Raw genomic sequence first — 12,806 nt, 5'->3', positions numbered from 1 at the left:
AACAGCATGCAAGGCTGGCTCCTGTGTCTGCGGGCAGGAGAGGGACAGGAAGGGGAAAGGTGGCAGCCCAGCACAGTAGCCCGTCGGCATTGCCAGCAATTAGCATGCAGCGGTGACAGAGAGAGCCCCGCACAAGAGGACAAAGCCCCGCTGCTCCAGTCCCCCTGGGCCCTGCCGCCGTGCACGCGTGAGATAGCAGGCTGGAGGACAGCGCTCACTACTTGGGTTCCAAGCCCAGCCCTCTTTCCCAGCAGGGAACCTGTCTTCCAGATCCTTTCCACTGCAGTCTCCAGCTGTGAGCACTGGGCTCCAGCCAGCCCGCAGGCTCACGGCAGGGGAACAGCTCTTCACTCGCTGTGTTTGCCTCCACAGACAGCATGAAGGGCACGTGCTGGCTGAACATCCAGGATGGGCGCTGTGAGGTGAACATTAACGGGGCCACGCTGAAGTCGGAGTGCTGTGCCACGCTGGGAGCAGCATGGGGCAGCCCCTGCGAACGTTGTGAGATCGGTAAGGCTGGCTCCGGGGGGCGGGCTCCTCCCCCGCAAGGACAGACCCTTCCTTTGATGATGCCCCTTTGCTCTCTTGCAGATACCACCTGCCCCCGAGGGTTTGCCAGGATGAAGGGGGTCACATGTGAAGGTAACACCGAGTCTATCGGAGGGAGGCTGCAGCTGGGGTCATGTTGCACTTGTTGTTTTCCTACACCCAAGGACTGGCAGGAGCTGACATGGGCCCATCCCCTCCCTCCGTCCTCCTGACACCTCCCTGCCCCTTTCTTGGCCCCTGCACTGAGTATCAGAGTCCTGGCAGAGCTGCGGGTGTCACCTTGCGGAGTAGGAGGATGTGGACTCCATGTTGTCCAGTGACTGGATAGACCCAGTCCTGGTGTGGTGTGACGCTGACCAGGGAGCCTTTCACACTGTGGCCAAGTGCATGTGAGCAGGGCCCTGGGCTGCCCCCTGGAGAGCTCAGGGATCACTGAGGGGGTGTGTGTGACGCCCTCCGGTATGCCAATCCGTTCCCCCGGCACCCTGCTGCCCAGTGGGAATGGACTCTGGCAGGGGCTGCACTGGGTGGCTGCTGCTTCCTGCTTGTGGCCTGCGGGGAAACAGGCTGGGGTTTCTCTGTGGGGCAGAGCCAGGAACAGCTCCTCTGTATAGTGCCCAGTGCTGGAGCTGAGGTACCCACGGCTCCCCAGCGAGGCGGGCACTCACTCCGGCTGTAATCTGTCTGGGTGGACGTGGTGGGTTGCTAAGTACACCATGCTGCACGGTTCACCATGGTGGCTCTTCCCATGGCTTCCCCCAGGCAGGCTTGTCCCCCGTTAATCTCTGGGCCTGGCTGCTGTCTGCCACCCCAACGCCCTCTTTTGTCTCCGTCCTGCAGATGTGAACGAGTGTGATGTCTTCCCCGGTGTCTGCCCCAACGGGCGCTGCGTGAACACAGCTGGCTCCTTCCGCTGCGAGTGTCCGGAAGGGCTGACCCTTGATGGGACTGGCAGGACGTGTGTGGGTGAGGACAGATGCTGCTGTGGAGGCCCCAGCCCCTCCTGTGCCAAGGAGGTGCTGGGGGAGCTGGGCACTGCCATCACACAGTCACCCATTGCTTCTGGCTCCTTCCGTCTGCAGAGCTGGGCCCCTTGCTGTTCACCCTGCACAGGGAACGGGATGGGTCCCACAGAAGGGTCAGAAGCTGACTTGGAGCAGCTTCCAGCCCGGCAGCACATGGGGAATGATGTGGTTCTCTAGCATATACATCCAGCTGCCAGCAAGCTCAGATGCAGGAGGGCCAGGTGAGTGCAGGGCGGGCAGGTGAGCACAGGGGGGCCAGGTGAGTGCAGTGTTGGAGATCAAAGAGTCAGAGAAATGTAGGGCTGGTAAAGACCTTGAGAAGTCATCAAGTCAAGCCCCCTGTGCTGAGGTAGGACCAAGTAAACCTAGACCATCCCCATCTACTTTTCTCTTGAAAAGAAAAGGACTTGTGCCACCTTAGAGACTAACAAATGTATTTGAGCATAAGCTTTTGTGAGCTACAGCTCACTTCATCGGATGCAATCAGTGGAAAATACAGTGGGGAGATTTATATACACAGAGAATATGAAACAATGGGTGTTACCATACACACTGTAACAAGAGTGATCAGGTAAGGTGAGCTATTACCAGCAGGAGAGCGGGGGTGGAAGGGGGGAAATCTTTTGTAGTGATAATCAAGGTGGGCCATTTCCAGCAGTTGATAAGAGTGTGTGAGGAACAGTGTGTATGGGGGGGGCGGGAAATAAACATGGGGAAATAGTTTTACTTTGTGTAATGACCCATCCACTCCCAGTCTTTATTCAAGCCGAAGTTAATTGTATCCAGTTTGCAAATTAATTCCAATTCAGCAGTCTCTCCTGGGAGTCTGTTTTTGAAGGTTTTTTTTGAAGAATTGCCACTTTTAGGTCTGTAATCAAGTGACCAGAGAGATTGAAGTGTTCTCCGACTGGTATTTGAATGTTATAATTCTTGACGTCTGATTTGTGTCCATTTATTCTTTTACGTAGAGACTGTCCAGTTTGACCAATGTACATGGCAGAGGGGCATTGCTGGCACATGATGGCATATATCACATTGGTGGATGTGCAGGTGAACGAGCCTCTGATAGTGTGGCTGATGTGATTAGGCCCTGTGCTGGTGTCCCCTGAATAGATATGTGGACACAGTTGGCAATGGGCTTTGTTGCAAGGATAGGTTCCTGGGTTAGTGGTTCTGTTGTGTGGTATGTGGTTGCTAGTGAGTATTCGCTTCAGGTTGGGGGGCTGTCTGTAGGCAAGGACTGGCCTGTCTCCCAAGATCTGTGAGAGTGTTGGGTCATCCTTCAGGATAGGTGGTAGATCCTTGATAATGCGTTGGAGAGGTTTTAGTTGGGGGCTGAAGGTGATGGCTAGTGGCGTTCTGTTATTTTCTTTGTTGGGTCTGTCCTGTAGTAGGTGACTTCTGGGTACTCTTCTGGCTCTGTCAATCTGTTGTTTCTGAGGCTGTGGATGGCATTGTCTTCTGCACGGCTGAGGTTATGGGGCAAGTGATGCTGCTTTTCCACAATTTCAGCCCGTGCACGTCGGCAGAAGCATTCTATATAGAAGTCCAGTCTGTTGTTTCGACCTTCAGGAGGAGTCCACCCAGAATCCTTCTTTTTGTAGTCTTGTAGGAAGGTCTCTGTGGGTTAGCACATTGTTCAGAGGTGTGTTGGAAATATTCCTTGAGTCGGAGATGTCGAAAATAGGATTCTAGGTCACCCCAGAACTGTATCATGTTTGTGGGGGTGGAGGGGCAGAAGGAGAGGCCCCGAGATAGGACAGATTCTTCTGCTGGGCTAAGAGTATAGTTGGAAAGATTAACAATATTGTTGAGTGGGTTAAGGGAACCACTGTTGTGGCCCCTTGTGGCATGTAGTAGTTTAGATAGTTTAGTGTCCTTTTTCTTTTGTAGAGAAGCAAAGTGTGTGTTGTAAATGGCTTGTCTAGTTTTTGTAAAGTCCAGCCACGAGGAAGTTTGTGTGGAAGGTTGGTTTTTTATGAGAGTATCCATTTTTGAGAGCTCATTCTTAATCTTTCCCTGTTTGCTATAGAGGATGTTGATCAGGTGATTCCTCAGTTTCTTTGAGAGTGTGTGGCACAAGCTGTCAGCATAGTCTGTGTGGTATGTAGATTGTAATGGATTTTTTACCTTCAGTCCTTTTGGTATGATGTCCATCTGTTTGCATTTGGAAAGGAAGATGATGTCTGTTTGTATCTGTATGAGTTTTTTCATGAAGTTGATAGATTTCCACTCAATACGGCTAAATGCAGTGCCTTGCATAATGACAGGTTTCAGAGTAGCAGCCGTGTTTGTCTGTATCTGCGAAAAGAAAAGGAATACTTGTGAGACTAACAAATTTATTTGAGCATAAGCTTTTGTGAACTACAGCCCACTTCATCGGATGCATGTAGTAGAAAATACAGTGGGGAGATTTATATACACAGAGAAAATCCTCCAGTGACAGGGACTCCACAGCCTCCTGGGAAGCCTGTTCCAGAATTTAATTCCCCTGATAGAAAGCTTTTCCCAATATCTAACCTAAATCTCCCTCACTGCAGACTGAGCCCAGTACTTCTTGTCCTACCTTCAGTGGATGTGGAGAACAATTGATACCCATCCTCTCTCTGATGGGTCCGCGAGTGCAGCGAGTTCTCCTTCCTCTCTGATGTAGCCCAGGGGAGACAATGAGTTGTCACACAGCTCAGCACTGAATGACAGTGGGATTCACCTAGAAAGTGGGTGGGGAGCCATCTCCTGTTCATAACCCGTGTTGGTGCCCATTCACAGGCCATGCTGGGTGGTACCCAGCCGTGTGCCCACTCTGGGCTCCCACAGGTGCTCCAGCTGAAAGCCAGTGACATGCCAACCCACGAGGCATAGCCAGCCGGGGTCGATGGAAGTGCTCCCAATGAGGGTGAGAGGGGGGAGGCTGTGCAGGAGGCCAAGAAATCCCCTCAGCCTCGGAGAAGTTGGGGAAGGGGATCTGAGGAGGCAGGGAGAAGCCAGGGGCCAAGGGAGGAGGAGGAGGAAGGCCAGAGGGAGCGACCCAGGTGCATCGCCTGGCGCTGGGAAGTGCTGTTGAATGGCATTGATGCGGACACTGGTTTCCTGAACACCAGACAAGCATGCCCCACTGCGGGGGCTGCTCTGGGACCCTGTGCAGCTTCTCTGGGGATGCAGCGTGATCCTGTTCTCCCATGCTAACATCACTCCCCTATTGCGGCTCCTAGAGGTCAGGAGCCGTAGATGAGCCAGGGCATTCTCATAAGCAAACTACGGAAATGTGGCCTAGATTAAATTACTCCAAGGTGAGTGCACAACTGGTTGAAAGACCATACTCAAAGAGTAGTTATCAATGGTTCGTTGTCACACAGGGAGGGCTTATCTCATGGGGTCAGACCTGGGTCTGGTACTATTCAATATTTTCATAGAGTAGTTTTATAACCTTTGTGGATGGCAAGCTGGGAGGGGTAGTAAGCCCTTTGGGGGTCAGGATTAAAATTCAAAACAATCTTGACAAATTGGAGAACTGGTCTGAAATCAACAAGATAAAATTCAATAAAGATAAGTGCAAAGTACTTCACTTAGGAGGGAAAAATCAAATGCACCACTACAAACTGGGGAATAACTAGCTAGACACAGCACTGCTGGAAAGGACCTGGGGCACTAGTGGATCACAAACTTAATATGGGTCAAGAATGGAGGAATAAATGGTCAGTTTTCAGAATGGAGAGAGGTAAATAGTGGTGTCCGCCAGGGATCTGTACTGGGCCCAGTCCTATTTAATATATTCATAAATGATGTAGAAGAAGGGGTAAACAGTGAGGTGGCAAAATTTGCAGATGATACAAAACTACTCAAGACAGTTAAGTCCCAGGCAGACTGCGAAGAGCTACAAAAGGATCTCTCAAAACTGGGTGACTTGGCAACAAAATGGCAGATGAAATTTAATGTTGATAAGTGCAAAGTAATGCACATTGGAAAACATAATCCTAGACATATACAATGATGGAGTCTAAATTAGCTGTTACCACTCAAGAAAGAGATCTGGGAGTTATTGTGGAGAGTTCTCTGAAAACATCCACTCAATGTGCAGCGGCAGTCAAAAAAGGGAACAGAATGTTGGGAATCATTAAGAAAGGGATGGATAGATAATAAGACAGAAAATATCGTATTGCCTCCATAGAAACCCATGGTACACCCACACCGTGAATACTGTGTGCGGATGTGGTTGCCCCCATCTCAAAAAAGATACATTAGAATTGGAAAAGGTTCAGACAAGGGCAACAAAAATTATTAGGGGTATGGAACGGCTGCCATGTGAGGAGGGATTAATAAGACTGGGACTTTTCATCTTGGAAAAGAGGCGACTAAGGGGGGATATGATAGAGGTCTATACAGTCATAAGTGGTATAGAGAAAGGAAATAAGTAAGTGTTATTTACTCCTTCTGATAATACAAGAACAAGGGGCCACCAAATGAAATTAATAGGTAGCAGGTTTAAAACAAGCACAAGAAAGTATTTTTTCACGCAACACACTGTCAACCTCTGGAACTCCTTGCCAGTGGGTGTTGTGAAGGCCAATACTATCACAGGGTTCAAAAGGGAGCTAGATAGATTCATGGAAGATAGGTCCATCAATGGCTATTAGCCAGGACAGGCAGGGATGGTGTCCCTAGCCTCTGTTTACCAGAAGCTGGGACTGGGTGACAGGGCATGGATCACTTGATGATAACCTCTCTGTTATTCCCTTTGGGGCACCTGCCATTGGCCACTGTCAGAGGACAGGATACTGGGCTTGATGGACCTTTGGTCTGACCCAGTATGACCATTCTTATGTTCTAATGTGATGCAGCTGTGAAAAGAGCTAATATCAGTCTGGGATGTGTTAACAGGAGTATCCTATATAAGACACAGGAGATAATTGTCCGGCTCTGCTCAGCACTGATGAGGTCTTGGGATGGAGTGAGGGGGCTTGGTTCTGGGCAGCACACTTCAGGAAAGATGTGGACAATTGGAGAGAGTCTAGAAGAAAGCAACAGAAAGGCTCAGGAAAATGTTTGAGGAAGGATTAAAACAACTGGGCATGTTTTGTCCCGAGTAAAGATGACAAAGGTGACCACAGTCTTCAGATACGCTAAGGGCTGTTACAGAGAGGGAGGTGATCAGTTGTTCTCCATGTCCACTGGAGGTAGGACAAGAGTAATGGGCTTAATCTGCAGCAAGGGAAATTTCAGTTTGATATTAGGAGAAACTCTTTAACTCTCAAGGAGGGACATGGGCCCTGGGGCTGGCTTCAGTGAGCTGCAGGAATGAGGGCTGCAGGCAGCCCTGCTGGGGAGAGGGCTGCTTGCCCCTGAGAAGTTGCCTCTGGAGACAGGGAGCCCCATCCAGCGTGAGATGCACTGTAGGGCTGGCCTGCCCTCAGGGGTGCCCCAGGGAATGGAGAGGCCCCAGGCAGCTCTCTCCCTCCCGGGACACTCAGCCTGGCTCTCTCCCCAGACGTGCGTGCGGAGCAGTGCTACATGAAGTGGGATGAGGATGAGTGCATGGCGCCCCTGCCTGGAAAGTACCGGATCGACATGTGCTGCTGCTCTGTGGGCTCGGCCTGGGGCAGCGACTGCGAAGAGTGCCCCAGAGCCGGCAGCAGCGAGTACAAGGCCATCTGCCCCAGAGGCCCTGGCTTTGCCAACAGAGGGGATGTGCTCTCAGGCAGACCCTTCTACAAAGGTGAGAGGAAAGGGGGCGGCTGCTGACCCCTGCGGGAGACAATCCCTTCTTGGCTGCAGCCGGTGCCCAGGGACGTGCTCCCGGAGGCATGAGACAGACACCCTAACTGCAGCACTGATGCTGTCTTTCTCCCACAGATGTGAATGAGTGTAAGGTCTTCCCCGGCCTCTGCGCTCACGGGACCTGTCGGAACACCATTGGCAGCTTTCGGTGCCTCTGTGGCAACGGCTTCGCCTTGGATGCTGAGGAAAGAAACTGCACAGGTAAGGGGAGAAGGGCTCACCCCATCTGGAGACTCCCCTGGCCCAGGCTCCCCTGCTGGGGTCAGGGTGTGCTGCTGCCATGTACCCCAGTCTCCTGGACCAGCTCCTTGGGCAGGGCATCTCGGGGGGAGGGATAGCTCAGTGGTTTGAGCATTGGCCTGCTAAACCCAGGGTTGTGAGCTTAATCCTTGAGAGGGCCATTTAGGGATCTGGGGCAACAATTGGGGATTGGTCCTGCTTTGAGCAGGGGTTTGGACTAGATGACCTCCTGAGGTCCCTTCCAATCTGATATTCTATGATTTACCGAGCGGGTGGGGTAAGATGCCACTTTGGGAGAGCCCCTGCAGCATACGCAGCCTGCCCCAAAGGGTGCCAGCTTCCAGCATGTAAGGAGCAGGTTCTGATCAAGGGCAGCTGATGTCTCCTCCCAGTGAGATGAGCTGCTGGAGCCAGTCTGGCAAGTCTGCATTCTCCTCTCCATACTCTCAGCACCTGGGGCAGGCAGACCCTCACCCGGCAATGCCCCCGGCTTGTCCCTAGCTCCAGGGGCTGGCTGGCTCCTGGCTGAGCCTCTCCCGTGCCCACAGATATCGATGAGTGCCACATCTCACCGGACCTGTGTGGCCACGGCACCTGCATCAACACCCCGGGCAGCTTCGAGTGCGAGTGTTTTGAGGGCTATGAGAGCGGCTTCATGATGATGAAGAACTGCATGGGTAAGAGAGCATCCCTGAGCTGTGCTGGTGGGAGGGAGAGCGAGTGCAGGGCACAGCCTGGCCCTGACCCCTGGAGAGTCTGGAATAGTCACTGCTTCCCTGTGGGGAGCCACTCTCCCATGATGGGGTGGGGGGCAGGAGAAGGGCAAGGCCTCCCTCAGCCTAGATGCCCTCTCCAGGCCCCCCTGTTCATTGGGAGCAGCTGGGAGCAGAACGGGGCCTGAGCGTGTGGAGAGAGCCCGGGGGGAGCTGAGCGCCCTGGATACCTGCCCAGGGGAGAGCACAGAGTCTGCAAGGGGCCAGGGTGGGCTGGTGTGTGTGTGGGGGGGGTGCTCAGGGCAGGGGTGGGAGAGTATGGAGGGGTTTGGGGGGGCTCAGGGGCCTGGTGGGTGGGGGAGACTCAGGACTTGGGCAGGCAGGTGTGTGGGGGGGGGGGGCTGGACTGAGGGGGAGGGGCTCTGCATGGGGGAGAGCACAGCCTGTATCAGGGAGCATTGGAGATGCCCTGGATCCTGCAGTGGGGGCCATCTTGGGAATGGCTGGGAGCTCCCGCCAAAGGCCAGACCCCACTAGCCTCACCCTGCTGGCAGGGAGCAGTGGGAGGGAGGCCCCGACCCATTGCACAGCCAAGGCAGTGATGCTTCGAGACCTGCCAGGCACCGCCTGTGGCCTGCGTCCCAGGTGCACCCGCTGGAGCCAGGGTTCAGGCAATTTCCCCTCGCCCTCCCTCCAGCTGGGCAATTTGTCCTGCTGGAAATATGGCTTGGGGGGGAAAGAGCAAAATTTCCCCCCTGGAACATTCCCTGGAGCATAACCCTGAGGGCCATCTGGGGAGCAGCCAGGGAACTCAGCCCAGGGGCTGCTGGGACCAGGCCCTTGACTACCCTCAGGGGCAGGGCCCAAGGTGCTCCTGGCTGGGCGGGTGGAGGGCAGGTTGCCCAGCTGCCCCAGCCATTCCCATTGAGGGGAGCCCACTCCAGCCTGGGCCAAGCCCACCTTTACGTTAAGGAGTGACCTGCCCGTTTCCATGGCAGCCTGAGCCTGTTCTCGGGCCCTGCGGGAGGCTGGTGCTCTGTGGCCTGTGTGTATCTTGGGACAGAGAAATGTCTTGGCACAGCCGGAGACGGCTTTCAGGCTGTTCCTGTCGCTGTGCCCCCTGCCAGCTGGGGAACGGCCTGCTCTCCGCCCCCCCAGGGTGTCCTGGTGGCATCTCGCCGGCGAGAGGGCAGGGGCTGGGCTCAGCTGGGCCACTCCTGCGCCACTGGGTGGCACCAGCCCGTGGGTCCGGGGACCGGAGTGAGTGCAGTCAGGCCCTGGCAGGCTGGCACTGACCTGGTGTGTGGCGTTCTCTGCACTGATCTTTGTGCTCACACCAGCTCTCCTGGGGCCGTGTGCATGAGCGCCCCTCTGCCTCCTTGGCCACCTGCCCGGGGGCGTTACAGCGCTGGGACAGGCAGCTGACCACACGCGCATCGGCCTGCAGCACATCCTGTTACAGCTGCCTGGGCCCCAAGCAGCTCCTGCTCCCTGGGCTGCAGCTTGGGACAAGTCTCCGTTCTGGGCAGGCGGTGAGCAGGGCCTAGGCCCTGGCAGTGGACTACACTCCCACTGCACAGACAGCACTTTGGGTAGCATTGTCTGTGTTGGAAGAGCTGGGAACAGACACAGCAGCGATTTCAAACACCCTCACTCAAACCCCGGCCTCCTGGTCTTAGGGAGCTGTTGAGAGGGGCTTGGGGAGGGGCACGCAGGGCTGGGCACAGCCAGACAGCTGGGGAGCCAAGGCGCGGTGGCTCCTGACTGTCCCCCGCATGGTGACGCGCTCTGTGCTCTGCACTGTCCTTTACTGGTTCTCTGTAACTTACCATGTGGCTCCCTCCCAGCCTGAGCTGTGTTGTAGCGTTATCCATGGGGGTAACTCGGATTTGGAGGGTGGGTCCCAGCCTGGGCTTAGGGGTTCTTCCAGGCCAATGCTCCTTGGCACTGGAGTCACACGTACCTGGGAAACACCAGCTGCCAGCCAAACCCTTGTGTCCTGCTCTCCGCAGACATCGACGAGTGTGAGCGGGACCCGCTGCTGTGCCGTGGAGGGATCTGTGTCAACACTGAGGGCAGCTTCGAGTGCATCTGCCCCCCAGGCCACGAGCTGAGTGCAGAAGGCAATGCCTGCATCGGTGAGTGCGTGGGAAGGGCCAGGGTGTCTGCAGAGCGCCAGCCCTCGCTCACACCCCTGTCAGAGGGCCTGATCGTCAGCCCATGTTGGGCATGTGCAGATCCCACTCAGGTCAGTGGGGGGTTGAGGGCATGCTGCATTTCACAGAATTGGGCCCAGAGTCTCTGTCACTCCCAGAGCCACTTTACATTTATGGAGCGAGATCAGCTACCTGCTACCGAGATGGTGATGGGCCGGAGGGGCAGCCGGCAGCATGCTGGGCTGCCCAGATGGCAGGAGTGAGAGTGGGACAAGCTGGACAGAGATCTATGGCAAGGAGCGATCCCAACCAGCACGGTACAGAGGTTCCTGGTGGGGACGCAGCCGCCGGGGGTAGGACCCACTGTTTGAAATGCTCTAAAAAAGTAAAGAGCGCCTAGAAATACTGCTAGGAGACAAGGAGTGGGAGGTGCTGCAGAGCCCCGGGAGGGCAGAGAAATCCCACCTGGGCCTGGGGCAGTGGGGACGGGCCCACCTGGGAGCTGCAGCGAGTGCGCCTGGGGAAGTGAGCTGGTTCCTCCCCTCCATGCGGGGAGAGGGGATCCGAAGCAGCTGGGAGAGACCCAAGAGAGTGTCAGGACCTCGGTGGGTATGTGATGTGGCAGGGATGGGGGCTGTGGGGAGCTGCAAGGGTCACTGTTAAAATGCAGCGCTGGCAATGCTGGGAATGGCTGAGCCCAGCTGGCCCATTAACCCTTTCACTCTCACCCCAGATATCAACGAGTGCTCCCTCAGTGACAGCCTGTGCCGTAACGGGCACTGCGTCAACGTCATCGGCACCTACCAGTGCGCCTGTGACTCCGGCTTCCAGGGCACTCCGGACAGGCAGGGCTGCGTCGGTGAGTGCCCGTGGGGCTGAGCTCCAGGCTGGGCTCTGGGCCTGGTTTGGCTCTGCCCTGCAGATGCAGGAGGGCAGAGAGGATGACCAGAGTGGGCTCTTCTGGCCTTCAGCCTCCAGGAGTCCCCCAGTTGGACGCCAGGGCAATGGGCTGCCTTTAAGCATCCGTGTGAAACATACCGACAGTGCAGCGCCCCCTTCAGGAGGGCGCCAGGATGGACAGCCCTACGCACAGCCATGCCTCAGCCACTGCCAGGCCCCATCTGTAACAGGCTTAGTTAGTGCCCGATGTCCTGGTGCGGGCTGGACAGCAAGAGGCCGGGAAGGCAGCAGCCCTTCCTCCGAGTGCCCATGGGGGCACTGTAAGCCACTGCCCCTGTCTGCAGGGCCCACGGCGCAGGTGCATACTTCTGTCCTGCAGCTCTCTGGGTGCTGGCAGTGCCATGTGGGTCCCGTCTGGCTGCGTGGCTTGTGCCCAGCAGGAGGCCTGGCAGTGACTGGGGCGTGGCTATTCCCATGCAGATATTGACGAGTGCACCATCATGAATGGCGGCTGCGACACGCACTGCACCAACTCGGAGGGCAGCTACCAGTGCAGCTGCAGTGAAGGCTACGCCCTCATGCCGGACAAGAGGTCGTGTACGGGTGAGTGGGGATCTGGCTCTCCTAGTGCTGGCATACGGGCTGCGCAGGGCGCTGCAGGATGCAACACAGCCTTGCACTGGGGTTGGGTGGGACTATCTTTGGGCCTTGTCCTGTGAGGTGAAGGGCACGAGGTGGGCTCCACTGGCTCATGCTGAAGACAGCGATTAGCGCTGTGCATTGACGGACACCCCCAGCTCCCCCTGCCCTCAGCCCTGTGCACTGACGGGCACCCCAGGCTCACCCTGCCCTCAGCCCTGTGCATTGACGGGCACCCCAGGCTCACCCTGCCCTCAGCCCTGTGCATTGACGGACACCCCCAGCTCCCCCTGCCCTCAGCCCTGTGCACTGACGGGCACCCCCAGCTCCCCCTGCCCTCAGCCCTGTGCACTGACGGGCACCCCCAGCTCCCCCTGCCCTCAGCCCTGTGCATTGACGGACACCCCCAGCTCCCCCTGCCCTCAGCCCTGTGCACTGACGGGCACCCCCAGCTCCCCCTGCCCTCAGCCCTGTGCATTGACGGACACCCCCAGCTCCCCCTGCCCTCAGCCCTGTGCATTGACGGGCACCCCAGGCTCGCCCTGCCCTCAGCCCTGTGCACTGACGGACACCCCCAGCTCCCCCTGCCCTCAGCCCTGTGCATTGACGGGCACCACCAGGTCACCCTGCCCTCAGCCCTGTGCATTGACGGACAACCCCAGCTCCCCCTGCCCTCAGCCCTGTGCATTGACGGGCACCCCCAGGTCACCCTGCCCTCAGCCCTGTGCATTGACGGACACCCCCAGCTCCCCCTGCCCTCAGCCCTGCGCACTGACGGGCACCCCCAGCTCCCCCTGCCCTCAGCCCTG

General features: G+C 56.5%; 1 protein-coding gene across 11 annotated transcripts in view; it reads left to right on the top strand.

Moving 5' to 3' along the window:
* The window catches only part of FBN3 (fibrillin 3), a 312,259-nt gene that overhangs the window by 223,417 nt on the left and 76,036 nt on the right, over positions 1 to 12,806 (top strand). For all 11 annotated transcript variants that reach the window (XR_012156160.1, XM_073323920.1, XM_073323921.1 and 8 more), the window contains 9 exons: positions 373 to 510; positions 592 to 642; positions 1,390 to 1,515; positions 7,060 to 7,287; positions 7,425 to 7,550; positions 8,138 to 8,266; positions 10,315 to 10,440; positions 11,192 to 11,317; positions 11,839 to 11,961. Coding sequence is in view for 10 of the 11 variants with exons in the window: in XM_073323920.1 (XP_073180021.1) it covers positions 373 to 510; positions 592 to 642; positions 1,390 to 1,515; positions 7,060 to 7,287; positions 7,425 to 7,550; positions 8,138 to 8,266; positions 10,315 to 10,440; positions 11,192 to 11,317; positions 11,839 to 11,961 (1,173 nt within the window). In the remaining variant the exon portion in view is untranslated. The remainder of the gene's footprint in view (positions 1 to 372; positions 511 to 591; positions 643 to 1,389; positions 1,516 to 7,059; positions 7,288 to 7,424; positions 7,551 to 8,137; positions 8,267 to 10,314; positions 10,441 to 11,191; positions 11,318 to 11,838; positions 11,962 to 12,806) is intronic.

The sequence above is a fragment of the Lepidochelys kempii genome, chromosome 25, assembly GCF_965140265.1.
Source record: "Lepidochelys kempii isolate rLepKem1 chromosome 25, rLepKem1.hap2, whole genome shotgun sequence".
NCBI lineage: Eukaryota > Metazoa > Chordata > Testudines > Cheloniidae > Lepidochelys > Lepidochelys kempii.
This window is presented reverse-complemented; position numbering and strand designations above follow the sequence as displayed.